The 18,889-nt window shown below is 46.1% G+C and overlaps 2 protein-coding genes across 4 annotated transcripts in view; one reads left to right on the top strand and one right to left on the bottom strand.

The window, feature by feature from the left end:
* Window positions 1–875: 875 nt before the first annotated feature.
* On the top strand, window positions 876–2,468 carry CCDC121 (coiled-coil domain containing 121). Its single transcript, XM_012935070.2, has one exon. It carries the CDS (start codon window positions 970–972, stop codon window positions 1,825–1,827), a length of 858 nt encoding a protein of 285 aa, XP_012790524.2. The 5' UTR covers window positions 876–969; the 3' UTR covers window positions 1,828–2,468.
* Window positions 2,469–4,913: 2,445 nt separating this feature from the next.
* The window catches only part of ZNF512 (zinc finger protein 512), a 32,856-nt gene continuing 18,880 nt past the window's right edge, over window positions 4,914–18,889 (bottom strand). For all 3 annotated transcript variants that reach the window (XM_055122872.1, XM_055122870.1, XM_055122871.1), the window contains 5 exons: window positions 17,042–17,233; window positions 12,735–12,836; window positions 11,115–11,177; window positions 9,296–9,394; window positions 4,914–6,892 (listed from right to left, as the gene is read on the bottom strand). In XM_055122872.1, coding sequence (XP_054978847.1) covers window positions 6,512–6,892; window positions 9,296–9,394; window positions 11,115–11,177; window positions 12,735–12,836; window positions 17,042–17,233 — 837 coding nt within the window. In that variant the 3' untranslated portion in view covers window positions 4,914–6,511. The remainder of the gene's footprint in view (window positions 6,893–9,295; window positions 9,395–11,114; window positions 11,178–12,734; window positions 12,837–17,041; window positions 17,234–18,889) is intronic.

Genomic DNA, 18,889 nt, shown 5'->3' with positions numbered 1-18,889 from the left:
GCGCCCCGGGGACTGGCCTTTCGGGCTTTGGCCAGAGCCAAGCCTCCAGGACCCGGGAACGGAGAAACTTCGAAAACCTTCCACGTGGAGGCGCCATTCCCACGCGGCGCACAAGCCGCGCCCGGAGCCTCAGGGTGAAAGCTCCGGGGTCTGGAGGAACGAGTAGGTACCCCCAGGGACCCCGCAACCGCCCATCGAAGCGTCCTCGGACCCCGAAACGGTGCTGACGAAGCCGAGGAGCGTTCCCTCCCGTGCCCTCTTAGTTGCTGTAGCGTGTATTCCAAGTGTCTGGTTTGATTTGTTGGCTGCACCTGGCGTTGCTAGGGGCTTCACTCCTGACTGGGCTCTGGACATGCATGACGAGCGCCCTGCCTGCCGTCCTTCTCTCAGGTCGCCACGGTGCGAAGCACGACCAGGTCTCTCAGTTTCCCTTCATGGTTGATTTTCCAGGACTGGAGTCAGCGGGGACAGTGGCTTCAGTACTTGCGTTGCAGTGTTCACCCGGGTTTGATCCCAGGGACCCCTTATGATCCCTGAGCATAGAAGAATGTGTACCGTTGAGCGTGGCCCCAAAATTTAAAAAAATTTTAAATCAAGATCCCACCTTGGGGATTGCAGTGAATTTGTATTAGAAATTGTGGATATCATTTCCTCCTCTGCTCCCTCTGGCTATAGGCCACCAGCTCCGAACCTCCCTTCCCCCCACGCACACACCGAACTCACTGCCAGGAACACTAGGTTGCTGAAAAATACTTCCTGGTAGGAAAGTACAATTGTCTCCTTTTTTTTTTTTTACGCCTCTAGTTTTACTAAACTTTCATTGAGAACTAATGAGGAAATGTCTCACTTTGTTTTTCCTTCAGGTTTTCTGAGGATGTCAGTAAGTTCTCTCTACCATATCTTTATTTAGTAGACAATATTCTCAAATCCAAAACTGGAACACAAATTGAGAAAATTAGAAGTCAAGTCATGCCAGAAATGATAAGATTAAACAATGAAATCAAACAAGCTCAAACCCAGCAAAAACCACGAATAAAGGAAATCAGGCAGCTATATACCGAACTATCCCAGGTCCAAAGTGAAAACAAATTCTTTCTGGACTACCTCACAAACAAAACGGAGGACTATAGAAAACAACCCCAAAAACTGTGGGCGAGCTATTTACAAGAAGTTCAGGAGATAGAAAGAAGGAAACAAATGGCATCTGCCAAATATGAGGCAAAATTTGCAAGGCTTAAAACAGAACTCTTAGAAAAGGAAAAGACGCTGCACAATTTGAAGAAGTGTTTGGAGGGAATGAGAAACATTTCCACGTTGAAGGAGAAGCAGGAGAATAAAATACTGGCACTAAAAGAAGAAAAGGAGAAAGTCCCAGCCAAGACAAATGCAAAAATACAGGAAATCCTTGTCCCATTCCTCTTGAAAAAAACATTATTGGAGGAACAACTGAATGAGCCAGACATAAAATGGCTTGGAAAGAGTAAGCTTTTTGGGAAGACCCAAGACTTGGAGTCAGTAGCTAGGCACCATTGTGTAAAGTTCTCCCGAGATGTCATGGGAGAGAGTATACAGGTACAGAAGGAACTTCTGAAGCTCATTCGGCGGAGTGAAGAGCTGGAGGCTGCTCGGAGACAGCTAAAGACACAGAAGCATCAACTGCAGCAGAAAGAGTGGTATCTGGAAGGTGTAGTCCGAGGGAGGAAACAGCTTCAAAGAAGACATAATTGGTGCTCAGAAGAACAGGGGGTACCAAAGTCCACAATGAGCCCTCCCCACACCACCAAATCAAGGATTACTCGAAATCCTAAAATCACACCAATGAAGTAAGAATTGAAGCACATATTCTTAGATACTGCAGAATCCTGGTTAAGAAGGCTTAGGGATCACTGATTGCTTTGGTAAAAATCTCCACCATGATGTGTTTTCAGGATTTGAGGCTTCCCTGGGCAGTGCTGCCAGATATTTGTGTGACCAGCTCCCCTTACCTACCATCTTTTTTCATTTGCTTATTAATAAAAGCAGGATGTTGCAGGAAATCTCAGCTAGCCTAATACCATTTGTCAAATATCCTTAAACTACTTGAGAAAACCTTGAACTCAAAGAAAGACAATGTTTGGTTTATTTCATGGAGATAATACTGTTCGAGAAAACACATTTTTTTAACGTATTTTCTAATCTCTGATATTGATGTGATCAAACTTCCTCCTGTCAGCACAGATACCTGCTGTGCTATTGCTCCAGCCCCTGAAGTATATAGCATTTTGTCACCAAAACAATCTAAATTATAATTTATTCATTGATATTATCGTCCCAATGTATTTTCTACTTTAGTCATTACTTCGCTCGCACTGCCATATAAGCGAGTACAGCGTTTGCCTTGCACGTGGCCGACCCAGGTTCGATTCCTTCGTCCCTCTTGGAGAGCCTGGCAAGCTACTGAGAGTATGGAGCCCACACAGCAGAGCCTGGCAAGCTACCCATGCGTATTGGATATGCCAAAAACAGTAACAGTAAGTCTCTCAATGAGAGACGTTATTGGTGCCCGCTCGAACAAATCGATGAGCAACGGGATGACAGTGACAGTGACAAGGGGCCATACCTGTGGTGCTCAGGGCGTATTCCTGGCTCATGCACTCAGGAATTACTCCTGGCAGTGTTCAGGGGACCATATATAGTACTGAAGAATGTACCTGGGTTGGCTGCATGCAAGGCAAGCCTTAGCCACTTTCTAGATCAGAAAGTAGAATTTGGGGGGCTGGAGTGATAGCACAGCAGGTATCTGTGCTGACGGGAGGAAGCTTGATCACATCAGTATCAGAGATTAGAAAATATGTTTAAAAAATGTGTTTTCTCAAACAGTATCATCTCCATGAAATAAACCTTGCACGTGGCCGACCCGGGTTTGATTCCCAGCATCTCATATGGTCCCCTGAGCACCGCCAGGAGTAATTCCTGAGTGCATGAGCCAGGAGTGACCTCTGTGCATCACCGGGTATGACTCATAAAGCAAAATAAAATAGAATTTTGTATAGCATGCAAATTCAGGTTAAACTTAAAAAGGTACTCAAGACAAATATAAAGCCGTAGTCTCTCTAAATGCAAGACCCTAAGAAAATATGGAGGCAAATCAGGAATTACCTACCATCCTTGCTATTAATTCTATTATTGCTGTTCAAAGAACTTAAAAGTTAATGGTAGCTGAAGTATAATTGAGAAAGAATGGTAATATGGGCACATGGATGGAATGGTAGTGACAAGGTGAAAATAGGAGCCTAGAGGGTCTCTTATGCCAAAGGAGAAACATATTTACAAGTGCAATGCAAAACTATTGTGGCTATTGGCAGGTAAATGAATTTACTCAGTATAGCTTATTATGTGGGTAGAATGCATTTAGTAGTAAAAAGCAGACCCAAACCTATTAGAAAGCTATTTTAGGTGAGAGGTGGTGGGGTTCAGATTGAGATGCTACTAAGAGCGAACAGAAGACATAGGGTAAGGAAAACCAAAACGTGTAGAAGTAAATTTTCTCATGTTTCACTTTAAGGCAATATTTGTGTGAGCTGATTATTTAAATAAAACATTTAAATAATTCCTGTCTCTTTGCAAGTCAGGAGCAGGTTTTGGACAGATACCAGTTTTCAGATGTTTCCAGTGTGTCAGCTGTAAACTATTGCAGTAATCTTATTCATTGTGTCTCTTGGTTTGTGGTAAGAGGAGGTTCTCTGGGAGATAAACTGCTGAGCCTCAGGGCATACCTTCAATTTTATTAGAATACTGCAAAATTGTTTTCAAAGTTTCAACAGGCTGGAAAGATAGTGTAGCAGGTAGGGCTCTTGCCCCACAATGCAGCTGACCAGAGTTCAATTCCTGGCATCCCATATGGTACCTTGAGCACAGCCAGAATTAATTCTTCAGTCAAGAGTTAGCCCTGAGCATCACTGGGTGTGCCCTCTGCTCCCCACCCCAAAACAAGTCATTATAACAAATTATATTCCCAAACATGCATGAAAATTCACATTGCACTACAACCTACCCATAGTCAAGCTTGTTATTCAAGTGGATTTTGATTTTAGGCCACACCCCACAGTGTCCAACATTCCTGGTGGTCCTTGGAGAACCATGTGATGCCAGAAACTGAAACTGGGCCTCCTGCACACAAAACACTTAGCCCGTTAAGCTCCATCCAGCCCCCACATGATTTGTGTGAGAGGCCCTAGGGATTGAACCCTGGATCTCAAGTCTGAGCTATATCCCACTAACACATCAGCAGTCTTGTTTTGTTTTGGGGGCCACTCCCAGTGGTACTCAGGGCTTACTTCTAGCTCTGCACTCTGGGATCACTCCTGGCAGCTAGGGGAGCCATGTGCAATGTGAGGAATCAAGCCCAGGAGGCCATGTGCAAGGCAAGCACCTTATCCACTATACTATCACTCTGGCCCATACATTTCTTTTTTTAACTAAGAAATGCTACTCTGTGTTCAGATAATCTGCTGGTCCTTAGCCTTGGGAAAGAAAAAGAAAAGTAAGCACACTGGCCCAGTGAGACGGGGTAAATTTCCTATACTAATCCACTTCACTCTCAAATTATTCATTTTAGCCAGCTGATTTCAGGAGCGAAGGACGGAGGGGCCAGAGCAATAGTAAAGCAGGCCTTCGCCTTGCATGCAGCTGACCTGAATCCAATCCCTGGCATCTCATCCAGTCCCCCTGAACCTGTCAGGAGTGATCCCTCAGAGCACAGCCAGGAGTCAGCTGTGGGCACCACCGGGTATGTACCGGCCTCCCACAAAAAAAAGGACTACTGTGTCTCCAATACTTAAATTTCATTCCCACCTGAGCCATCTTCTGACCCCAATACACTGCACCAGCAAGGAGTCTAGTAGCAAGCAGGAGTCAATGAACAACTGCAAACATCATTCTAAATGAGTCATTTATTCAGTTATCATAGCCAAATGTTTCCCAGTCTTACCAGAAATTGACATTTCTCCTCCTTGACAACCCTTATCTATGGAAAGGGCTTTTCGGCTGCAACTTGCCAATAGGCAATGAAAATAGAGAAGAAACGGCATGCTTCACTTGATTCCACACCATCGATTCTGGCAGTATCTGAGTCAGACTTAAATGTTGCCGTGTCTCAAGGCAGCCTTCACCAAAGCCCACATTTTAAAGCTACACAGAGGAGCACCGAGAACGGACCGCGAACAGTCTTGCAGAATTAGAAACGCTGGTAGTTGTCCGTATCAGGGTTAAGGGATCCTTGCTCTTTATGTGTCATATACCACCAAAATTGGCAAGAAGGGGTAAGACTGGTGTTTATGGGAACGGGGAAGAGATTCCAGAAACGCGACAGTGGCTCTACCAGAGGCTCCGACGGAAGCCGGCCTCAGAGACAAAGAGCCCACTAGACATTACCAGGTGGGCTTGAGGTACAGAAAAAGCATTTTTTTTTTCCTTTCCAACTCCAAGTAAATATCACATAAAAGTCACTCACCAAAAGTCCAAATAAATATCACAAATAAAGTCCTGTGTTAAGAGGACAGAGAATTCCACATATCAAAGGAGGGAGGACAATGGTCTCAGAAAACTCAGAGACAAGAGGTTAGCTAAAGGGAGGGGTGGGGACTACAGGGGCTACACTAAACAAGGAATGCACACCTCGGCCAACCTTCATGTCATCATCAGAACACTGGGATACAGCGTCATCACATCAGGGGACAAAGGATTTCTCAATTCTGAAAACTGAGCAAGCAAACAGCAGCTACCGGGGGCAGAGACCATATAGCCACAATGACGCTCTGGCCCAGGAAAGCCCAGGCGGAATTTATTGCTTTTTCCACTTTCTTCCTTTCATCACTTTAATGTTGGGGACACGTTATTCCCAAGCCCTGGGTTGAGTCAGTCTGGGCTACTTGGGGCCAACAAAGCATCTCCCAGGAAAATCAATGAAGGGCACCTCTCGCTTTTTCATCCAAACTTCATTATCTTACTTTCCATTCTAAAGCCAGAGGGAGAAAGAACATCAGAGTCCCCAAAGTTTACTTCCCACGGATTCCAAGTAACCTCACCACGAGTGATGATTCTAGTTTGCAGGCTTCTCATGTCACAAACACAAAATGCATAGTCCATGTAGTTTTTTTAAAAAATTTCATTTGGAGTTCATTTATCAGCTAGATGACAGAGTGGCTGCTAAACGCAATCTACACCCCATAAAGAAAGGACACAACCCAACAGCTTTCTCAGGCTTGAACAGGACAAAAGGGCCTACAGTTGGCCTGTAAGACGGGAGGAGTTTTCTGGGCAAGACGGAAAACACAGGGAACAGCAGGAGGACCGATGCAAAAGGGGTGGGGGGAGTGGACGCCAGGGAGGGATAACTGTGACGCATACACGGGAGGAAGGAGCAGGGCAGCCAGGGCCCACCGACAGCTGCCAGGGGACACTTCTGGACTCAGCCCGTGCCTCGGTCCTCCTGGCAGCCCCTGCTCCCCAGGGGGTGCGTTGCCAGCATCTGCTACTTCCTCCCTCGTCTGTGATTAGTCTTTGAGGCCTTCACTTTCTGCACAGGGGCCGGCACGGCCTGGGGCTCTGGCTCCGGGGAGGCGGCAGCCTCGGGCGGTGCCTCGTCACTCCCCTTCTCCTCCTCCTCCTCTGTCCCGGGCTCTGGCTCTGTGGAGGCGTCAGCGGGCACGGGCAGTCCCTCCTCACTCCTCTCCTCCTCTCCGGGCATACTCAGCTCCAAGTCGGGCATTTCCTGGCTCAGCCGCCGCCGTCGTCTCAGCGACCGTCGGCCCTGGTGCTGCTGGCGCCTCCTCTCTTCCTCCTCCCGCCGCTGCTTTATCTTCATCACCTTTTCAAAACTTTTGGTGGTTGTTGGGTTTACTACGAACCAGTCCTGCAGAGGGCACATAGAAACATCGGCCAACTGAAACACCATGACGACGAGAAAGCAGAGCATGGCAGAATGAGACATATGTAGGGGGAGAGGAAATGTGGTGCCATATGGCCCCCCCAAGTAAGCCAGGATAAGTCCTGAGCACCACTCAGGGGGTTGTTTATGGCCCCCAAACAAACAAAAACAAAATCAAGGCCAAAGAGATAGGACAGGGGCCAAGGGGGCCTGCTTTGCATGCGGCCAACCCCAGCTGGGTCCCTGGAGACACATCTGATTCCCCAGGAGGCACTGTCAGGAATGACTAAAACCCAACCATGGAATGAATCTAAGTTATTTCTGGCATGAGCTAGCTTGTGTTTTATTCCTGGGGTGAAAAGACGTCACAAAAGGAAGAAGTCTAAAAAGCTCTGCTGCGGCCAATCTTCACAGACATCTCATAGTATTCTTAACAAGCAATACAAGATAAATTATTTAGCAAAAGCCTGTGGGGTGGGCTTTAGTGGTTGTGGGAAAATTCTAAATAATGGTGGTGGGAAGGTGTAATGGTGGTGGGATTGGTGTTGAAATATGTGATCAATTATTGTGAACTTTATGAAAATGAAATTGAAAAAAATTTAAAAACAAAATGAAATAAAAAGCTCTGCTGTAAGATAAGAGTTTCAAGAAGCTCAATATACAAGCTACAAAATCTGCTTATTCAGCAACACCTCATACATTTATCTTCTTTGTAAAAATCTCATTAGACATAAAGCACTGGATAAAATTTTGTTTCTGGTGGTGTGGGAAGGGGGGGCTGGGGAAGTAAACCAGACAACCACCAAAAGCTTTTCATGGAAGGGGGTTCAGAAGTAACCTCCCAAGCTCCGGAAACCCTTCTAGAGATTCTGTCAACCCAGCAACCTAGCCTCTAGGTCAATGCTCGGGCCCAAGAACAAAGCAATAGGGGCTGGAGCTATCGTACAGTGGGTAGGGTGTTTGCCTTGCACGTGTGGACCCACCAGCATCCCATATGGTCCCCCAAGCACCGCCAGGAGTAATTCCTGAGTGCAGAGCCAGGAGTAAGCCCTGAGCATTGCCGGGTGTGACCCAAAAAGAAAAAAAAAAAAAAAAAAAGAATGAAGCAATACTTGGCATTACAGTGCCTAGAATGACCTGAGCCACCCGGTGCCCTGGTGGTACACAGAAGGCCTGAGGCTCCGGCGGTGCAGAGGCCTCCAGAATATACCTGGTGATTTCAGGAAACTTGATGATGGTGGTGCTAGGGATGGAACTAGGGCCGGTCTCATGCAGGATTGTATCATCACCCCTGGCCTCTCTCTCCTGCCTTGTACTAGTTCAGACGCTAGGAATCAAATCCCAGGCAACACACACAATGTATGTGTTCTGAGTCTATATACCCAGCCCTCGAAGCAGGGTTTTAAAAAGCACTGAAAACTCATTGCTGGGCCAAAGCGATAGTACAGCAGGCTGGGCTTTTGCCTTGCACGTGGCCGACCCAGGTTCAATCCCTGGCATCCCATATAGTCCCCCAAGCACCGCCAGGAGTGATTCCGGAGTAACCCCTGAGCATCGCTAATATAAGGATACTTGTCTTGCAAGCAGATGACCCTGGTCCAATCAACTAGCACCACATACGGTCCCCAGTGGTTGCCCAGAGTGCCCCTGGAGCACAGAGCCGGAGTTAAGACTGAGGCACTCTTGAGTATTGCCCACAAGTAAAATTGAAATAAAATTGGGGCTAGCGCAATAGTATAGTAGGTTGGGGGCTTGCCTTCTACACAGCTGGCCCAGGTTCAATCCCTGTCACTACATATGGTTCTCGAGCCTCGCAGGAGTGATTCCTAAGTGCAGAGTCGGGAGTAAGCTGGCTTGCACAGTAGGGTGAGGCCAGAACAACAACAACAAATAAAAATAAATCAAAAATAATGTATCTGGTTTTAGAAAATCTTTAATCTCCAACACCACTAGTAACTACATTAGCAAGTTGCCTTGATAGGCAAGGGCTGAAGAGAGTTTAGCAGTCTAATCCCAGCCTCTGCCTGGTCGCCCACCCCAGCTCAATCCCCAGCACCAATGGACCCCTGAGCAGAGCCAGGTGTGACCTCTGAGTACTGAAGTGTGGCCCAAACCCGCCCTACCACCAATTACTTACAAGAAAAACAGGCAAAAAAATTTTAAAAATTTGAATAAAGGGTCCACAAGATTACAAACACATCACAGAGGGGCAGGAGACAGGGCGGCGGGTCAGGTGCTGGCCATGCGGGCGGCCAAGCCAGGTCTGACCCCAGCACCAACCACACAGGGTTCCCCCGAGTATCGAGCCAGGAGCAAGCCCTGAGTACTGCTGGGTGCGGGTCCTCCAGAATAAATAAATGCAAACATTCCAGCGAGCAGGAGCCTCACCTCAGCGTGGACAGAGTTGATGTGGTATTTCACCCCACTCTCTGAAACAAACTCTTTCTCACACAGAAGACATCTGTATTTTCCGGCCACAAAGTTTCCCTATTTCCAAAAGAAAGAGAAGAGAATGAGTGGGAAATTTAAGACTGTTAGAGACGAAAAGCAGAGATTCTACATGAACAAAAGTAAGGAAATGAAATCCCCAAGAGCAACATGTTTGGGAAAGAGCTAGGAGAGACCATCATAACTATAAATCTGTTTTCTACCAATACTCAAAGTAGCCTGCCACTCCACAGATCAGCCTGAAGCTTTCCCGCTCTTATGTGCTAAGGTCTCACACACACACACACACACACACACACACACACACACACTCTCTGAGCCCAGAGGGTAGCTAGATCAAGGTGTGACCTTAGCAGATAAGAGCTCAATTTACAGTTCTGTTTGGGCTCCTCACCATCAGAAGCAGCACAAGCAAATTCTTTCCACAGCCACAGCTGCAAAGAGTGCCTTGTGAATTCAGGCACTCTAGTTTTAAGAAACCAGGGGCCAAAGTGATGGTACAGTGGGTAGGACATTTGCCTTGCATGCAGCCGACCCAGATTCAATACCTGGTACCAATATGGGCCCCACCCCATCTCTGCCAGGAGTGACCCCCTGAGGGCAGAGCCAGATTAAGCACTGAGTACTACCAAAAGGGTCCAAAACTAAAGAGACAGAGAGTAAAGAAAAGAGGAGGGAGGAAGGAGGGAGGGGGGAGGTGGGAAGGGGGAGGGAGGAAGGGAGAGTGCGTCTGCCTTGAACCGATTGAACCGAACCTCTCCCCTCCTAAGGCCTTGAGTCTACGTGGGGCACACTGGTTCAAAGCAGATACTCCTAAATGGGATTGGAAAAGCAGCAACAATCCCAAGGGCTGGTGGGTTGGACGGCTCCTACATCAGTGTGGAGAATCAGGGAGGTGAAGGGCTGTTAGTCTGACCTGCTGGGATCCTGGAGAGTAAGAAGAGTGCTTACTCCTCAGGACTGTAAGCCCAGGAAAAGCCAACCTTAAGGTTTAAAGCCAGGGGCCAGAGAGATGGTACAGCAGGGAGGGTGCTTGCTTTACATACGTAGCCACCCCGGCTTCGGTTCCCCAAGCCCCATTAGGAGTGATCTCTAAGTGCAGAGCCAGGAAAAAGCCCTGAGCACTGCCAGGTGTGGTCCCAAAACCAAACCAAATCAAAAAGCAAGCTTAAGGCCAGTTAAGAGGGCAGAGGGCAGAACCCAGTTTGGGAGACATTCAGTTGGAAGAAGTTAAATCCTGAGCTGGAACTTGAAACTGAAAGAACTTTCTCCAAATTCCTTTCATGAGACGACTTAACCTGTCTCAGCCTTTTCTACATCTTGTTTTGGCATCACACATGATGGGTATGAGGGGACCATGCAATGCCATGGACCAACTCAGGGCTCCTGCATGAAAAGCATGCACGCTAACCCTTTTGAGTCACCTCGCTGGTTTGAAGCATCTTGAACATACCCTGGAAATTCAACCCCCCAAATATCTGGGACACAAATAACTACTCGAGGGCCAGGGAGATGGCTCACTGGGCTGAGCGCATGTTCTGCATGCAGGGGGCCTGGGGTCAGCCCCCAGCTCCTGCTGCAGACTGCAAGCACAGAGCTGAGAGTAATCCCTGAGCACCACAAAGTGTGGCCCACAAATTAAAAACAAATAACTGCCCAGACTCTTAAGGACAGACAAGACAACTATTCCTCCAAACCCCTTTCCACGTCAAACTATGTCAGAGGTCGCGTTAAGATAAATAGTTCAGGAGTTACAAACCAATGTACAAGAGCCCAGGTGAGCTTTAAGGCCAGATATACTACCGTAGACAGCCTCACAACCCTGGAAAAGAAAAGAGGAAATCAGGTCAAGCCAGTAGCCAACAGCGACCTCCCCTCACCAACCTGTTCGTTTCCATGAGGCCCCCTACACGCAGCACAGCCAACAGACAGAGCACAAAGCAAGCAGAGGAGGAACTAACATGCAAGTCACAGTGGGAAACCATGGGAAGCAAGAGAAAAAAAAAGAGGAGGGGGGAGTTGATTAAAAAAGCTGAAAACAGTTCCTTCTCTAGTACATTTTGTGCCATTTGAGAGAAAACACAGAAGATTATAGGCTGTGTTTTCCTTCACTATTTTTTCTTCCCCCTGGTGGTGCTGGGAATCAAACCCTGGGCCTTACACAAGTAAGGCACCATTAGCCTACAGCCCCTGTCTGGGTAAGCTATTTTTTCCCCTTTAATCTGTTTTCTTTAGTGATAAAGTGATGTCCATTTCTTGCAAAGCTACTCCCCAAAGTTCTGTATACAAGAATATATAAAGATGGTATACATTTTCTGCAACTCACGACACCGAGCCTATCATCCACCCACCTCTTGAATCTGGTTAAGCCCTGTGATACCTTGGACCGAAAATAAGGTTCCAAATTGCTAAGTTAGACCTTAAAGAGTTTTGCAACTTGGGACTTTCATTTCTTGAAATCATCTCTCTGACAGAGAAGTCACCATGTTCTCTGCTGCTAATCCAGTTACCCTGTTCTACAAGCCAAAATGAAGATCCCGGCTGCATGCACCCTACAAGAGGAATCCAGTGATGCTAAGATGAGACCTGCTTACTGAATCCTGAAAGAACTGATCTGCAGAACTGTGAGCAAATACAGTAACTGCTGTCTTTTTTAACTGAACTACTCTGAGACAGTCTTACAGTTTTCATGATGAATTTCAGTCATACAATGATCGAACATCCATCCCTTCAACAGTGTGCATTTTCTACCACTAGTGTCCCCAGTATCCCTCCTGCCAACCCCACTGCACCCCACCCTCTGCCTCTGTTGCAAGCAACTTCCTTCTTACTCTTTCTCTACTTTGGGGCATTATGGTTTGCAATACAGATACTGAGAGGCAATCATGTTTGGTCCTTTATCTACTTTCAGCACACATCTCCCATCCCAAGCGATACTTCCAACCATTATTGACTCAGTAGTCCCTTCTCCATCCCATCTGCCTTTTCCCCCAGCTCATGAGGCAGGCATCCAACTGTGCAGCAATCTTCCTGGCCCTTGTCTCTACTGTCCTTGGGTGTTAGTCTCATATTATCAGTAACTGCTATCTTAAAGCCATTAAGATCCATGGTGTGGGAGCAATAGTATAGCAAGTAGGGCATTTGCCTTGTAAGCGGCTGACTTGGTTTTGATCCCCGGCACCACAAATGGTCTCCCACGCCTGCCAGGAGTGAGCGCTGGGAGAGCTTGGAGCCTGGAGTGAGCCCTGAGCACCACTGAGTGTGCCCCTCACCTCCAAAGAGAAAAAAAAAGTTCAAGCACTTTGTCATGAAGGAATAGCAGAAATACAGCAGATACTTGGTAAGACAGTTACTAAATTAATGAATAAGAAAACCCCACCTGGTTGGGACACCTTATGTGATGGTACTTCTTGATCTCCAACTTCCACTTGTGAAGCACTTCTTCACTGAAGGTGGGTAGTCCAGGACGTGCATATTTCAACTATAAGACAAGAAACACTTTCTTGGAGGAATCCAACTTCCAACCAAAATAACCCAAAAGTTTCACACCCAACTCTTTTTTTTTTTAATTAGTGAATCACCGTGAGGTAGTTACAAACTTATGAACTTTCATGTTTGCATTTCACTTACATCCCTCCACCAGTGCCCATTCTCCTCCACCAATGTTCCCAGTATCCCTCCCAACACCCCCCACCCCAACCCCCGCCACCCCACTCTGCCTCTGCAGCAGGGCATTCCCTTTTGTTCTCCTATTGGATGTTGTAGTTTGCAATAGAGGTATTGAGTGGCCATCATGTTCGGTCTAGAGTCTACTTCTGGTACACAGCTTTCAACCCGAGTGGGTTCTCCCAACATTCTCTACTAGGTGTTCCCTTCTGTCTCTGTGGCCTTTTCCCCCAGCATGTGAGGCCAGTTTCCAAGCTGTGGAGACCTCCTGGTTCTTATCTCTACTACTCTTGGGTGTTAGTGTCCCATTCTGCTACTTCATATTCCATATATGAGTGCGATCTTTCTATATCTGTCTCTTTCTTTCTGACTCATTTCACTCAACATGATACTTTCCATGTTGATCCACTTATATGCAAATTTCATGACTTCATCTTTTCTAACAGCTGCACAGTATTCCATAGTATAGATGTACCAAAGTTTCTTTAACCAGTCATCTGATTTTGGGCACTCCGGTTTTTTTCCAGATTTTGGCTATTTTAAACAGTGCTTCAATGAGCATACAAATGCAGATGTCATTTCTACTATAACTTTTTGCCTCCCCGGGATATATTCCCAGGAGTTACCATTTGCTGGGTCAAATGGGAGCTCAATTTCTAATTTTCTGAGAATCGTGCATATCGCTTTTCAAAAGGGCTGAACCAGTCGGCATTCCCACCAGCAGTGAAGGAGAGTCCCTTTCTCCCCACATCCACGCCAATACTGGTTGCTTTTGTTTTTGTGGATGTGGGCCAGTCTCTGTGGTGTGAGATGATATCTCATTGTTATTTTGATCTGCATCTCCCTGATGATTAGTGGTGTAGAACATTTTTTCATGTGCCTTTCAGCCATTCGGATTTCTTCTTTGGGAAAGTTTCTGTTCATTTCATCACCCCATTTTTTGATCGGGGTGGCAGTTTTCTTCTTGTCACACCCAACTTTTAGTTATACAGTTCAAGAAGTCCACCAATACATTTTCACTGCCAGGCTATTTACTACATCTAAGACCATTAAAGTTCCTGATTAGGGGCTGGAATGATAGCACAGTGATAGGGCGTTTGCCTTGCATGCAGCCGACCCGGGTTTGAATCCTAGCATCCCATATGGTCCCCTGAGCACTGCCAGGAGTAATTTCTAAGTGCAGAGCCAGGAGTAACCCCTGTGCATCGCTGGGTGTGACCCAAAAAGTAAAAAAAAAAAAAAAGTTTCTGATTATTAGTAAGTTTAACTGTCTAGTGCTTTGTTTTTTAAAAGTGTGAATTTCAACACACTTTCAAATTATTTCATCTACTTTAAAAATTGAAAAACTAGTGAGAACATTACATGGGATGGCTTAAAGAAATGAGAGATACAGATGTCATGTTAAACATAAAGTGTACATATTACAGACAGGGAACAGACATACACACATATAGCAAACAGGAATAGACATACGGACAGGAAAAGGCCAGGTTATATTAACAGTAAACTTCTCTGGGTGGTATTCTGCCCTGGCTTAATGATTTTTTTTCTTCTGCTTATCTGTAATTCTCACTTTTTATGTTTTCAACTTCTGGCTCAACTATCTGGAGGCTGAAAAGTCTAGGAATGGAGTGTGCCAAGGGTTCGTGAAAGGCCCTGGGTTCAGTACGTGGCACTCTGTGGTCTTACACAAAGATTAAGGTTTCAGAAGCTGGGAAGATAGTACAGGGCTTAAAACACTTGTTTACTGGTGACTGATCCCAATCTGATCCTGGGAGCCACACCCGGTCTCCTAAGCACTGCCAGGAGTGGGCCCTTGAACATAATTGAGTGTGACCCAAACCCCTCACCCCCCCACACATAAATAAAACCTAAGATTCTCCCTAGCACCACCAGAGTGACCTGGATGGTCCAGCACTGCAGGACCCCCAGAGTACCACATTCCCTAGGGACCTCCGATGACCTCAAAAAACTAAAACAATTAAAATTAAAAATGAACACATCCGACCTTTGAGAAAATCACACACATCCAAATTAAGTTAATTAACATTATCAAAAAAGATTTATCAACACCAACACATTCTCTGTTGCCCACAGCACAGCTCATGATGTGCAATTCCTCTGTCTCTCCTACATTTTTCTAAGTCAGACTATTTTGCTTAAAAAGAAACCAGATACAACCTCATGCGCCTCTTGATATGATACATTTTTGTTAAAACCACATAACCTTAACCTAATTTTGAGAAAAGGCTAAGACAGAAACATTCTACAAAACAACAGCCCAGTGTTACTAAAACGTTTCAAGGGACATAAGAGACACAAAAAAACACCAACATAGTAACAGACTGGAGAAGACAGAGCAAACAAACTCAGTGTTAACAGTTCAATGTGCGAGCCCTGATGGTTCTGTAAGCTACTTCCGGGAAGCTGAATAAAGAGAACATTGGAATTTTTCACAGTTTTGCGATGTTCTATAAAAATTAATTTCCCAAAAATGTGTCTTTGTGTATTAAAGGTGTATTTGTGAAAAAATAAGAATTAAGATATGGGGGGCGGGGGTGTTTGCCGGGGAAGATAGCCCACCAGCAGTCAAGGCCACATGGTTTGCATTCGCCAAGACCCGGGTTCAAACCCCACACAAGGAAGCCCTCCACTAGCACCACAAGTGTGCATACACAAAAGACTAATCAAAAACAGGATCCAATTCCTTGGAAAGATCCAAAGGACTGACTGGTGTTTTTACTTATTTATTTCTTATCAATACACTATGATTTACAAAGTTATTCACAGTTGAGCTACAGATATACTATGTTCCAGTACCCACCCCACCAACTTCCCTCCACCAGTGTCCAGAGATCCCCCCGCCCCCAGCCCGCCTCTTACAGACACCTCCCATCTCCTGCTCTCACGGGTTCGGGCACAGCCCCCCTCTCCTCTCCACCAGCCGCACCTGAGGCTCTCCTCCTGCCTCCCTTCGCTTCCTGTCTGCCTCTTCTTACCGCCCCCTTCAATTCCTTTCCTTCTCCTGCCTATACTCTGGGGTATGTTTTAGGGCAAAAGGACTGACTTATTGGGGATGTAACAGATCAGTGTTGATTTCCAGAATTTAAATATCCTAACATAAATTTCCTCCAACACTGCTCAAAACCCTAGGCCAACTCTAAGCTAGGTTTGATACCCTTGATGATAATAATAGGTCCGTAGCTCTGACCTTAAACTCTTATGATATATCTTCCTCCAAACCCTTCCTGTAGTAACTCCCTAGACCTACAGCCCACAACCGCTCGAGGCCAAAGGATGCACCTCCCAGTGATCTACGCTAAACCAAAAACTCTAAACTGAGCTCTGGATCCCCCAGAGGCTATGACTAGGGTGAGGAAGATCAAGCCGGTAAGGCTGGGCTCAACACCTCCAGGTATCCAGAGCAAGTATTTTATTTATTTACTTATTTTTTGCTTTTTGGGTCACACCCGGCAATGCACAGGGGTTACTCCTGGCTCTTACACTCAGGAATTACTCCTGGCGGTGCTCGGGGGACCCTATGGGATGCTGGGAAACGAACCCGGGTCGGCTGCGTGCAAGGCAAACGCCCTACCCGCTGTGCTACCACGCCAGCTCCCCAGACCAAGTATTTTAGACCGATGTTTCACAGAAGCTCTCATCTGGGAAAAGGGAGAGAGGGAGAGTTCCACTGCTACAGAAACAAACTGAAAACACTGACCTAAACTAAACATTCACAGTAACTAGAAGTGAACACACAAAGACAAAGCATTTTTGCAAGCAAAGTGCAGAGCGGAAACCGCACATGGGAATTCGGGTTTCGTGGGTCTAGAGGACCCCGCTAAAGAAATGTCTGAAACGGATGGACTCCTCTCTGAATTCAAACAGTGACTCTAGCTTGGACGGAGTACTTCTCCAAGGACAATGGAGCAAATATTGCTTGTCACACTCACATGCATTTACTTTTCTGTGCATAGGAAGCACGCTATCAGATACGATGGTTCAAACAAAGATCAATACCTTCCGATCATCCGGCACGAGATCTCGAAGCAGCTTCCTCTTAGGCCACTCCTTGGCCAGCTCGGCAGAGGCCAGCTCTTGCAGGTGAAACTCTGCTATCTTGGCAGAACGCCTCCGAACTCGGCCTCCACTTGGTGACTGCATGCTCATGTCCGTTAAGCCCTCTGGCTGCCCTGAATCTAGAAAGAAGATCTGCAAGAACGGGACAGAGTGAAACACTGACCTGAGGTGGAGCTTCCCTCCAGGCCTGTGAATGAAGGCTGTCCTTCCTACTCTAGCATGCAAAGAGCCACTTGCTAGCTTGTGAGCCACTAGCAGAAAACTTTGCATATTAATGTATTCTTTGCTGGTTTATTTTTTTTTTAAAAGCTTCTAACTAGCAGGTGAAGATCTGTTCTGCTGTAATAAGTAAAAGTGGGTAAAAGTTAAGACAGATCAGGGCCAAATGACAGTATAGCAAGTGGGGCATTTGCCTCACACACAGCCGACCTTAGTTCGTCCTCGGCATCCCATATGGTCCCCCAAGCACTGCCAGGAGGAACTCCTGAAAGTCCTGAGTACAGAGTCAGAAGTAACCCCCAAGCATCGATGGGTGTGACCCAAAAAAGGAAAAAAAAAAAAGTTAAGACATATCATGGGGCTGGAGAGATAGTATAATGGTGTGGACCAAAATCAAACAAAGTTAACAGATACATAGGCAATCAAATAAATGCCGATCCATATCTCATAGGCTTTATTATAAACAAAAATGAACTCAAAATAAATCACAGCTCTAAATATAAAATACAAAATGATAAAATTGGCCTTCAGAGGCAAAGAAAAGCTCCCAGCCTGTTAGGAAGGAAACAGGGCCCTATTACTTCATAGACTGAATTCCTGAGCAATCTAAAATGCTAGAATGAGATTTTCCTTTCAAGTTTCCTCTGAGTCTAGGCAGGGGAGATGGTGCTGGAAGTTAGGGTGCACACAAGGAAGGTTCAATCTCTGGCACCTCATGGCAGGCTCCTAAGGGTCCCAAGCACCACAGGGTGTGGCCCCAGAGGGTGCCGGCACTGTAGGACCAAACCAGTATCCCATTCTCAGGTCTGAGTACCAAACTAAGTGATCCCTGGATGCCCTGAGCACTACCTGGAAGAAGCCCTGCCCCTGCCCCCACGCCCAAGTAACAGGTTTCACAGAGATGAGGGAGTAAATTGTACCAAATTTAAGACTTCTAATTTAATGAACTGTGAGACATTAACTGTGCTGGTGTTTCTGGTTCCTTTGTTTTGTTTATGGACCATACCCAGCTCAGGACTTACTCCTGGCTCTGTGTTCAAGGATCACTCCTGTTGGTGCTCAGGGACCATATGCAATGCCAGGGGTCAAATCTAGGCTGGGAGTGTACAAAGCAAATACTCTGTCTGTACTATCTCTTAGGCTCCTTAAGCCATCAACTGGTAGTTTTTCAGAGCAGCAATAGAAAATTAGACATTGAATTAGGCAAAAAGTATCTTAGGTATCACCAAAAAATATTATTCATAGGAGAAGCCGCAAACTACAGCTTGATCAAAATTCAGAGCCATAGGCTGGACTGAGCAGTAGCACAGGGGGCAGGGCGGATGCCTTGCACACAGCCAAGCTGAGCACCACTAGATGTGACCCAAAACCAAAAGAACCCACAGGTCGCAGGCCAGGGATGTGGCTGAGAGGCAGAGAGCCTGTCTAACCTTGGGGTCAATCCCTGGCACTATTAACAACAACAACAAAAAAAAAACTAAACTAAAAATTAAAAACTTTTTTCCTTGAAAATTACTGAGGAAAAATTGCAAAAACAAGCTCCAGTAGGATAAACTATTTGTAAAACAT

This window comes from Sorex araneus, chromosome X (assembly GCF_027595985.1).
Source record: "Sorex araneus isolate mSorAra2 chromosome X, mSorAra2.pri, whole genome shotgun sequence".
Lineage (NCBI taxonomy): Eukaryota > Metazoa > Chordata > Mammalia > Eulipotyphla > Soricidae > Sorex > Sorex araneus.
This window is presented reverse-complemented; position numbering and strand designations above follow the sequence as displayed.

Excerpts from the sequence above, each read along its gene's own strand:
- CCDC121 (XM_012935070.2), top strand. The coding sequence starts at position 970 with ATGCCAGAAATGATAAGATTAAACAATGAAATCAAACAAGCTCAAACC.